At 36.1% G+C, this 12,294-nt stretch overlaps 1 protein-coding gene across 7 annotated transcripts in view; it reads right to left on the bottom strand.

Annotated features, from left to right (window-relative positions):
* Positions 1–12,294, bottom strand: part of DCAF6 (DDB1 and CUL4 associated factor 6) — a 172,777-nt gene that overhangs the window by 52,678 nt on the left and 107,805 nt on the right. For 5 of the 7 annotated variants that reach the window (XM_065874548.1, XM_065874519.1, XM_065874526.1 and 2 more), the window contains one exon: positions 10,967–11,026. The exons of the other annotated variants lie outside the window; for them this stretch is intronic. In XM_065874548.1, coding sequence (XP_065730620.1) covers positions 10,967–11,026 — 60 coding nt within the window. The remainder of the gene's footprint in view (positions 1–10,966; positions 11,027–12,294) is intronic. 7 annotated transcript variants of the gene reach the window in all.

The raw sequence follows: 12,294 nt of genomic DNA, 5'->3' as shown, positions 1-12,294 counted from the left end.
AACCATTTAAATTTTCCATAACTTGCTCTGTGTGTTAAAAGTTGGATTAGCAAACACATTCTAAAAACTGTATTATTCAAAGCCTTACTTATATAACGCACAGAAATATATTAATACTACTGAAATATTTTGCTTAACAAGTAGAGGTTTTAATTTAACAGCCTTAGGGTTTAGAACTTCACCAAACCCAATGACTATGTAGAACGCGCAATCATAACAATAACCAAAATTTCTTGAACATTACTATGTCCCGGAATATATATGTATCCTTTGTTAAATCTCTGTAGCACACATTTTAATCTCCATTTTATAGATGATGAAATGATGATAATGAGCTAGATTCTTTTTCTCTAGTAACCTAAGTTTCTTTCTATATGAAGTTCCTACTTACTATACTGCCTTGGAAATAATTTGAATACTCAGGAGAAAATAAGATTCCTTAAATAAATATTTTAATTAAGAAATATCAACTGCTGGTATTGCTATCTCTCAGAAGTGATGTATAATTCATAGCAGCAACTTTAACTGATAAAAGTTCTGGTAGTCCAAACTGTCACTTTGGTATCAGAGTATTGGGAAACTACACTGTATCTTTTCCAGGGCACTGAAAGACTGAACTATTTCTTCTCACTCTAAAAACATTATAGGAGAATAAAATTAATTGTGGTGCACTCAGCACAAGGACAGTGTAGTGGGGGGAAAAATCAGTTTTAACTTGTTCAACACTGCTAAGATGGCCATATATATTGCTTTGTAGTTTAATTATTAAAAACAACTGATGATGTTAGTAGCTTAGAGCAGTCTCTATCCAGGCAAACGAGCAGCCATTAAAATACATGCTTTAGGGCTTCCCTGGTGGCGCAGTGGTTGAGAGTCCGCCTGCCGATGCAGGGGACACGGGTTTGTGCCCCGGTCCAGGAAGATCCCACATGCCGTGGAGCGGCTGGGCCCGTGAGCCATGGCTGCTGAGCCTGCGCAAACAGAGCCTGTGCTCCGCAACGGGAGAGGCCAGAACAGTGAGAGGCCCGCGTATCACAAAAACAAACAAAAACATGCTTTAGCAAGCACAGTCATAACCACATAAAAATCAAGACAATATCCTGTAAAAGACTTCATTTTTTGGAGTTAGAAGTGAATAGTCAGTAACATGAGACTCTGGGAAGCAAATTTAAGAGATCCTTTCCCAAAAGAACCCTTTCAGATTAATGCATTGGCTCAGAAAAAAATCTCAGAATGGGCTGGAATACAATTTGAAAGCAACTTCTTTGAACTTTAATTAGGTATCTTTCAAGCTTTGATTCACAATAAGAACCACAAATAAACTTTTTTTTGGTTAATACACATATTTTCAAACCATTCAACCTGTGCATTTCAACTATGAAATTAATCATTTGTGGTTCTAAAAAAACATACTGAAAGTAGTAATAAAATATACTATCTTGGTAACTAGGTTTGTATATCATCTAAATATTGATATGGATGTTTGGTGTTTTAGCTAGGATATCCCTGGAGGCCCATCCTATGTGTAAATTTAAACAAAGTTATCAAAATGATGATAATTAAGTAGCATATGGCCACAATAATTTGTTTAGAACCACTATGCCCAACATTTTCTCTGCTGCTGGGTCACCATTCTAACTGTACAATCATCCATTAACCACCTACAGTAGCTTAGATATCCTGTGGATCATATAGTAATAATATATTCTTTGCCTCAGGGATTTTCTATTGCACAATGAACTTGTCAATATTTTTCCTTCTATTTTGCCAAATGTTTAAAATAAAAATCAATCTAAAAGGAAACAAAATATATGATGAAATCCTCTGAAAAAACACTGACATAGCAATGATAAAGCTCAACTATCTCCCCAAATTTTGCACCCCAACTTGCTTGGCATACATAGAAGAAAAGGCAAATTTCTCAAGTATAATTTCTAGGCCAATGCAAACTTTCCAATTTTATAGGTCAGGAACCTGTAACTTTTCTGCATACCTCAGACTACTGGATATCCAGGTCTTCCAATCATTTGTATAAGGAAGCATATTCTGATTCAAAGTGCAGAAACTGTTTCTAGGAGTAGATTCTAAACAGAGAACTCCTATCCACCACATCGGTGACTGTGAGGCAAGGCTTTTATTCTAAAATTGAGTGTTCTCACTAGTGCAATCTGACTTTACACAGAAATTAACTATTTTATGAAAGCCAAAAACAAAGTGCAACTTTAATACTGATATTTACTAGGAAATCTCTCCTACGTAATCTTTTGGAAATAATATCCTAGTCAAACTTTCTTCCTGGCAATCAAAACTCAACCTGTGTATCAATGACAATAATTTTAATCCAATACCTTTTTTCATGACATAACACAGAAATGTGAATTGAACTTAAACATGGGGTTGGGATACATACAGACTCAGACTGTGCCTGGTTCCATTTTCCCTCTAATATTTAAAATGTATGGATTGAAATGTAGTAGTCATTTTACCTATGCTACCTAGGCTTTCTTTCCGGGTACTTCAGAACTGTTAGTCTTATACCCCTCTGTTCATAAAAGTCTTCTATTCCTAGTTCACTTTCAGTTTGGAGGGAGAACAGATAGAAAATAAGTAAAAATGCGTACCCCATGTGGCACATAAACCCTGCCAAAATTCTCATCCAAGATTTTTCTTTTTATGACTGTTTCCTCACCTATATTCTCTATTAAAAAATCAAACCTGTCTGTCGTACTCTGATTGAATAAATGTGACTTCCAGATGAAAAAATGTGACTTCCAGATGAAATGATAAAATGTGACTTCCAGATGAAAATGAACGAATGAGGTAGACAGCTTAGGAGAACACTGTCTTTAACCATTTTGCCCTCCAGCTACTGTCCTCCTTGCTTATCGTTTTGAAGTACTTTTCTTAATTCTCATCTCCATTGAGAAGTACTTTTCATCTTCTCCTACTCTACTCTGGCCTCTATCAGCCAGGTGAAACTGCCCTCACTAATGAGATTGATCACCTCCGTGTTGATTAATCTAGTGGAGGATTTTTAGAACCCATTTATACTTGACCTCTCAGCAGCAAATAGACAACTCTCTTGTATTTGAAAATTTCTCTTATGACATCACACTGTTCTACTTTACCTATTACCTCTCAATGTGATTGTTACTTCTCCATCTCCTTTATCAGCTCTCCTCTAGCAAAATATTTAATTCTGGAATTTTTTCTGATTTTTTTTTGAGATGTTTTAGATGTCTCACTTTTTACTTTCATCCTAGATGATTTCATCTACTTTCATACCTTCAATTATCATCTACATGCAGAAAATTCTCCAATTTACTTCTCTAGCTCTGCCATCTTTGCTAAACGCCACAACGATACAATCAACTGCCCAACAGACTTTCCTACTTGGATGCCTCACACAGATAGCTCAAATTCAACATATTCAAACTAAGTTTGTGATCTCCACCTCCTTCTATATATCCTCTCCCATATATTCTTCCTTTTCCAGGGTCACCTATTTCAGGAAGTAGCCAATCAATTGTACTCAGTCAAAACTTGGGAGTTAACCTTGCAGCCCTAGAAATGTCACCTGCTAGTCTCTATTATTACCTTTCCCAAACCACCACAAATAAATGTATAATCTAAGTCAAAACACTGCATTTACTGTATAAAAACAGATTTAAGGGCTTCCCTGGTGGCGCAGTGGTTGAGAGTCTGCCTGCCGATTCAGGGGACACGGGTTCGTGCCCCGGTCCGGGAAGATCCCATATGCCGCGGAGCGGCTGGGCCTGTGAGCCATGGCCGCTGAGCCTGCGCGTCCGGAGCCTGTGCTCCGGCAACGGGAGAGGCCAAAACTGTGAGAGGCCGGCGTACCACAAAAAAACAAAACAAAACAAAAACAGATTTAAGACACACCCTGACCCTGCTCCCTCCAAGCAGATTGCCATTGCTAAACCACCCCCCCACATAGAAATTCCAGAGTTGTTACTTCAATTTATACTCTGGACTCCTCCTCAATCCTTTGCCTCGTTCATCAAATCCCATGTACTCTACATTTGAAATATGTCATGAATCTCTTTACATCTCTACCTTACTTCTATCATCAGGTCAAAATCCTTATTACCAGAAGAACCACCTAAGTGATTTATTAGTCTCTAATCAATTTTTCATATTCTATTCAGAACAAACCAGATCAGGCCATGTTCCCTATTTTAAATCCTTCATTGGCTTCCTACTGTTCCTAAATTAAAATCTAAAACCTTAAAAAAGTCTAAAAGGTCCTTCTCAATCTGGACTCTACCTATCTCTTGAAGCCAGAGCAAACGCCAGCCATACTGGGACTCCTCTAGTCATTCTAATGTGATTATCTCAGAGCTTCTGCACATGCTATTCATGATCCCCTTCCCTCCCTCTCCTTGACCTAACTTACTCATACTCATCTTTCAGATTGCAGCTAAAATGTTTCATCCTCAGGAATGCCTTATGTGGCCCCCTACCAGAAGAGACAGACTCATTCATATGCTCCCCACTGATCCTTACTTCCTCTTTTATAACACTTAGGACACTTGTATTTATTTTTCTCATCATCTGTCTTTACTGTTAGATGAAGCAAAGGACAGTGGTTATGATCACAGACACTGGAACCAGGCTACTTGGATTTGAATCACATCTCTAACACAGACACACAGTGTGTGACCTTGGACAAGTTTCTTAACCTCTCTATACCTCAGTTTCCTCATCTGAAAATGGGGATAATAATGGTACCTGTTGTATACGGCTTTGGTGAGGATTAAGTAAATAAACATATAAAAATTGCTCAAAGTAATGTTTGGCACAAAGAAAATGTAATGTAAGTGTCTATGTTGTTATTATTACGGTTAATCAACTCTATTATTATTATTATTATTATTAATCAACTCTGTTCCAAGCACAGGGAGCATTAGCTTTATTCATTCATGCAAACTGGTGCCAAGCCCAGTATTTGCCACAAGGTAACAGGCATTTAATACGAGTTGAATTGATGAAACAGATATACAAATATGGCTCTACCACTTATTTCACTTGTCTTTACGTATTTCTTGGAGTCTTGGTTTCTTCACCAGTAAAATGAGGATTACATTAGTATTCACCTCATTAAATTACAACAAATGAGACAATACATACAAAATTCTTAACACAGTGCCAGTTACATATTAAAAACTCAATAAATGTCAGTTATTTTTATCATAGACAATTCTGAGTTAGAAAACAATTTAACTAGAAATATAGATATTGATTTCGTTAGCAGGAGAGTGGAACAAGTAAGCATATGCAATAAAAATTAAATAGTGTTTAACTTCCAAAAGATGAAATACATCACTAATTTTAAGAACCTAGACTAGTAGTTGGGGAAAAGGGGATTAGCTACTTCATTCTAAGCAACTGAGTGATAACTAGTTCTAAGGAATATAAAAATAAATCTAAATGAAGTCTGATTTCACTAACTTTATTTTCTAGAATTTAAAATACGACATATACAGAGGTAGTCCAGTGTGATGAATACTGAACTTATCTGTCCCACTAATACAGCAGTCTTCAATCATTAGATATTTATTTAATAAAAATTAGAGTTGTCAAAGTACATTTAATGGCAATTCAAAATATTGCTTGATGTACTATTATCAAGATGATATTATTAAAATAAAATTTAAACTTGGTGACAGTATATAATCTTTTTTGGTTTTGTTTTTGTTTTTTGCGGTATGCAGGCCTCTCACTGTTGTGGCCTCTCCCGTTGCGGAGCAGGGGCTCCGGACGCGCAGGCTCAGCGGCCATGGCTCACGGGCCCAGCCGCTCCGCGGCATGTGGGATCTTCCCGGACCAGGGCACGAACCCGTGTCCCCTGCATCGGCAGGCGGACTCTCAACCACTGCGCCACCAGGGAAGCCCAGTATATAATCTTAAGGGAATAATACTTAATGCAAGACAGGTCCAGTTTTTCCATTCCCAATCTACCCTAGTAGATTTAGTAAAATCTGTTTCACTGCTTTCTGATCATCCACAAGTCTCTTTCTGTGAGTAAACGTTTTATTAATGTCAAAAGAAGTCTGTTTATATAAAATAATGGATAATTAGCATTTATGTTTCTAATGCCTACAAATTAGCATTTTTATTTCTTTAAATCTAGAGTAGAAAATGAGCGTCTGACAGATGCACAGTTGCCTATAGGTGTTGAGTTTCAAACTTAATGGCATTATCAACTTCCACTTAATGATTATCACTGTAAAATGAATATAAAGTAACTTCCTATAGTCATGGCCAAAATTTAAAACTCAGGCAAAATTAATTCCTCATATCCTCTCAAAAATTAAATGTTAAGATTATGGGTTTCTTTTGTTATTGTTGTTATTGTTAATAAAAGAAGGGGGGATTTCTGGCCTAAATATTCTTAACAGGAAAAATTTGTTAGTTTTAGTAAGAGGCAAGAGAAATATGTCCAAAGAGGATTTTCCCCCTTAAAATATAGTAGTTATAACAGAGATATAAATAAAAGGAAAATCAAAACTACTCATTAAAATATATTGTTCAAACTAAACAAAATGCATGACAGATATAACTGTGCTTATTCAAATACTTTCTAATTAGCACAGAAGGGTTGTCAATGTGTGTACCCACAGCCCTAAATTTGGAGAGTAGCGCAAAGTATTTTATCACAGGATAAAAACAATGTGCATGCTGTACACTTATTTCCCTATCATTTATTTCTTTAAAAACTATTTTGATAAAAGAAAATAAAAACTATTGAGGCAACCAGGCAGCTGCATTTATGGCCTTAAGGTTTACATTAAATATATTAGACAAAGTGTGGTGCTTTTTAAAAAAAATTCAAGATAAATAAGCAAAAACACTGTTTGCAATCAACCAGTTCAATAATGTGTATATAATTGTTGAAAGAAAAGAAATCTTTTCAATGAAACAAGTCAATTACAGTTTTAAAAATTTTATTAGTAACATTTTTAGCCTAGTAATACCTCAAAATAAAGAAAATCTAGGACTTCCCTGGTGGCACAGTGGTTAAGAATCTGCCTGCCAATGCAGGGGACAGGTTCTATCCCTGGTCCAGGAAGATCCCACATGCCATGGAGCAACTAAGCCTGCGCGCCACAACTACTGAGCCTGTGCTCTAGAGCCCACGAGCCATAATTACTGAGCCTGCGAGCCACAACTACTGAAGCTCGCTCGCCTAGAGCCCGTGCTCCACAAAAGAGAAGCCACCGCAATGAGAAGACATCGCACCGCAACGAAAAGCAGATCCCGCTCGCCGCAACTACAGAAAACCCCGCACGCAGCAACGAAGACCCAACACAGCCAAAAAATAAATCAAAAAAAAAAAAAAAGAAAGAAAATCTATGAACTACTATGGGAAATTAAATTAAGCAACATGTAAAAGCACCTGGACAGTTGGAAGATGAATACTGTCAGGTGAATATAAAACTGAATTATCAATTAAAAAATATATTAGTGTCTTTTAAAAGTATGAAAAAGACATTTAAAATATGCTTAAAATAATCATTAGAGATATATTCAGGAAAAAACTTATTAAATGTACTACTTTTTCCATTCTACAGGGTAAAATAGAGAACAAGGGTCTTGACAAAGATTAAAACTTGAAATAATAGCCTATCTGGGGACATCAACTATTCACTATACCTTTAACCTCTTCTACAAAGATTCTTTCTTATTTTATAAACATGCTCAGTTTTGAAATTGTAACTCCCTCCCAGACATTACCTTTTCTCTATCTTTTCATTCTTAATTGAGCTTATTGAAAGTCATCTACATACCAATGTGTCCAGTTTTTTAAAGAAATCTTTCTCCTCAAACCACTGCTATCTGGCTTTTGCCTCCACATATAACTGCAGTGCCGAAGCAGTCAGTAACCCACATAGTGCCGAATTCAAAAACATTTCTCTGTCCTTTCACTGCTTCACAACGCACTACTGACCAATTCCTCCTTGAACTTTTCTTTTCTCCTGACGTTGGTTATGGCATTCTTTCTGCCCTATTTCTCTGATCATTCCTTTTCTGTCTCCTTAGCCAGATACTTTTCTCTGCTTATTCCTTGTAGCATAGACTTTCCTCTTTCCCTAGACAATTTTATCTACTCTTGTGGTTTCAACTGTCATTTGTAAATTGACGATTCCTAATTTTTATCTCCATCTCAGGCTTCTCTGTTGATTTCCAGAAACATATCATATCTCCACCCAACTGTCTATGATATTTCTCCATTTGGATGTCCAAAGGTACTTCAAACTCAACATATCAAGAAAATCGCATGTACCTTTTCCCCCCTATAACTGGCTGTTTCTCCTGAAATCCCTATCTTGGTTCAGTATTACTATCTATCACCCTATCAAGACACCTGGATGTCATTCTCTCATTTTTAATAACTAATCAGTCTCAAAGTCCCATCAATTCTAGCTCTTAAATATTAAAAAAAAATCTGTCTATTCTTCTCATTTCCCACTGCTATCACCTTAGATTGGACCCCTCATCATCTCTCACCTGGCCTACTGCAATAGCCTCTTATGTAGTCTTGCTGTTTTCAATTTTATTCCCTTCCAATCAGGCATCTATAAAGCTGCCAAAATGATCTAAGACATAAATCTGGTCATGTTTCTCCCAAGCTGGAATAATTTCTATAGCATCCCACTGCTTAAAGAATTGATTTACTCATTCATTCAACAAATATTTACTGTTTAATGAAAACAGATATGATGTTAGGCACTGAATATATTATAGTGAATGAAAACATTTAGAGAATACGGAGAAAGATAGGCAGTTAAACAAACAATCCCTTAAATAAACGTATGATTACAAATTTTGACAAATGCAACGAAGGAGTAGAGCAGGTCACAAAGAGAAAAAGAGGGGAGAACTATTTCAGATTAGAATATCATATTACTTTTGGGAAAGTAATATCTAAGTGAGTTTTGATGAGTACAAGTTGCTAAAGGGAAAAGCATTTTTGGTAGAGGGAATACCATATACAAGAGATTTGAGAGGGAAATGAGCTTAGAGTGTTAGAAAAATTGAAAGAAGGCTTAATTGGCAAGAGCTTAGCGAGTGAGGGAAGGGGCCAGGTCATGTACAGCTCTGCAAGCCAAGTGGTATGGATTTAGATTGCCTAACGGCAAATGCACACAGTTTAAAAGTTTTAGGCTGATGAAAGACATGATTAGATGTACATTTTTAAAAGTTCACTCTGGCTGTTGGTAGAGAAGAGATACAGCCTGAGTGGATGTGAGGAAACCAGTTAAGAGGTTACTGCATTAGTCCAGGTGAGAAAGACAGTTGTGGGAAGTTTCTGTTAACTTGTATAGTAGAGGTTATCTTTAGGTAATATAAGCCTATAATGTAGAAGTCCCCAGTACTTTAAAAGATTTCATCCTGCTGAACAAAAAGGCATGTAAAAGCTGAGGATTTAATTCATTTGGATATACTGTCATTAGAACATTTCTGCTCAGAGAACTTATTGCAAAGCTACATTGATGACAGTCTATCATCATGCAGCTTCTGCCAAACCTATGCAATATCTGACCTTTTATATAACATCTCTACTCATATGACTAAAAGGCATATCACACTTTACATGGCCAAAAAAATAAAGAACCTTTTCATTTCTGCCTCCGAACTAGTTTACCCTAGTAAATGGCACCATCATTTACCCAGGCATTGATGGCAAAAATATGGGAGTTATCCTATATTCTCATCTCTTTCTGTCATATGCCATAACATATGTACATTAATTACCAACTTAAATATAATATTCAATATAATTCTATGGAAATTATTCTGTAAGATTAAATAAAATATGAATTTGGCTACAAACTCTCTGGTAGTATTTACATTCATATAGTCTTACCAAAAACAGATTATTTCATTAGAGGGCAGTTTTAAACAGTAGTAAAATATATTATAATATAGTGCTATAATTGTTTTATAACTTAATTATTCTTTACTGATAACACCTCTACAATAAATGTATAAAGATAAAGCACGCATAATTTCTTAGTTCTCAAATTCATTTACTAATTCATTCATTCATTCTCAAGAACAGAAAAATCTATAGCAAATATCTGTCAACTCAGGTCTATAAAGAATAGTAAGATCAGATGTACAGAAGTTTTCTAATTTGTTTCGAAATTAGTTTCTGAATAATTCTCTAAGAAGACAGTTAAAATTAGATCTATTTCACACTAAATAGGTACTTCCTCAATATTTCATTTCCCCGATACTGTTGACCTATGAGTCATCCTACATAGGTAAACTTTTAGCCAACTAAAGCTTACGGCTATAGTGCTAAGTTATTCTTTTTTAATTTTTAAAAAATATTTGTAAAATCTACTTCATCAGCCTCCGCTCAAGGCTTCAAGGTGGATTCTATACCTCTCCTACTTCAAAAGTGCAAGTGGAAGTGGAAGCTACTTTCCCTTCTGATTGGTGGCTTTGGAGCTTATCTCTGCATTCATAATTGTATTCCTTAAAGTTAAAGCTATCAGGAGTTTAACTACCAGATAAGCGAGTATCACTTATTATAGCAATGCAGTAATACAGAACATTACTATGTTCAAATAACTTTTTCTAAATTAGCCACTAGGTAATATGCTAACCTCACATCCACAGTTCTACACAATTTTATGATAGCTAGAATTAAAAAAAGGATCGATATTATATCCATTATAATACCATTATAGGAAGAGATTCCAAAGTTGGCATAAAGGGCCAAAGGTAGAAATTAGCTTATACAGAAAATAATCTGTATAGGCCAAGGAGGCCCTTTGTGCATAATACCACCTAAGGTAATTCAGCCCACAAAATACTGACTATCAGACCATAATCAAAATGAAATGCTTTGAAAAAGTGAGAGAGAGCTTGGTTTATGCATTGCCATAAAACTATGGATGGATGGGCATAGCGCATCTCCTGTTGCACGCACCCTGTTGCTCGTCAAGTGACATGGATCCGAGCTGTTTGTTAACCACAGAAGAAGGAGAATCTGAAACAAAAATGAGATTTCAACTTAAAAGTAAGCAGCAGAAAACTGCACAGCAATGTTATGATCATCTCTAAGCTTAAGAAACAAATGTATAAGGTTGGGGAATAGAAGTAAGTACTGTGGTGTGTTTCCCAAGCAGTGAGTAAGCAGGGCCATGTGCTTAAGATATGTTATTCCAGGCAAGCGTTTAGCAACTTTGAGAACGAGTTGAGAGAATATTCTTCTACTTCCATGCATATACTTTTTATCAAATTCATTTAGCACAGGCACAAGGTGCAAGGTAGATAAAATAGAAACAGTGTATCTCCCTTGCTAAAAGGAAGACTCCTTGTTCTTCTCAAACCCTCTCTCCAGCTCCTCAAGATGGCTTTCATTTTGGATTGGAGGATTCAGAGCCTGAAATAAGATGTTCACTACACTTAGCTAGATGTTATCTTGAGCTGAAAAAAGACCTCCAGTGAAGATTTATGACAAAGAAAATAGTTTATAAGAGAAATATTCAATGAAGTAATTACCATTACAGAAACATAGATGACTTTTAAAACTCTGTGGTATGTTGTGCATGTTAAAACTGTACTGTGAAGGCTTAGGTTTCTTTAGGTGCCCGGTGAGAAAAGGAAAAGAGAGGCAACGAGAAGGCTTATGGTCTGGGCTTCATGCTTTCCACCTTGGCTTCAAACAGAACATTTTACTTTTATCCTTTGGATTTCTATGTACAATAATTTGTTTTATAAATAAATGGGTTCTATTGCTTGAAAAACACTGGTATAACGAAAGGCAGCATGATAAAATGGAAAAGCACCGGTCTAGAGTTATTCAGTGTTGATTCCAACCCTGGTTTGACAATAATTAGCTATGTGACAGACGACAAGTCCCATTTTTAGATCCAACACTCTCCTTCCTTCCTGGTCATCCTAGGGACCTGGTAACTAAGAAAGGCACTGGGGAACAGAAGGAGGTGGCTACTATTCCTGGCTTGGGTTCTAGTGTGCTAGTGAAGCTACAGGAAGAGGGAAAATGTGGATAGCAAGCATAGCTCTCTAATAACTATAAGAATAATTCCTAGTTTCTAACAGCCTATGCTCTGTTCGTAGCAAATGCTGTTAATAAAACAAAAACTCTGCACTTTTGACTGATCGGTTTCTATTCATAGTGGCACATTATTTCCCCAAATGTAAATATTTTGATTTAAGAGTGTCCTTAACTCAATAGCTAAGAGTTTCTTAAATATCCTTGATTCTCAGCAATTTTATACCACTTGACTGCTT

Source organism: Phocoena phocoena, chromosome 1 (genome assembly GCF_963924675.1).
Source record: "Phocoena phocoena chromosome 1, mPhoPho1.1, whole genome shotgun sequence".
Classification (NCBI taxonomy): Eukaryota; Metazoa; Chordata; class Mammalia; order Artiodactyla; family Phocoenidae; genus Phocoena; species Phocoena phocoena.
Note: the sequence above shows the minus strand (reverse complement) of the source record. Positions and strands in the feature narration are given on the sequence as shown.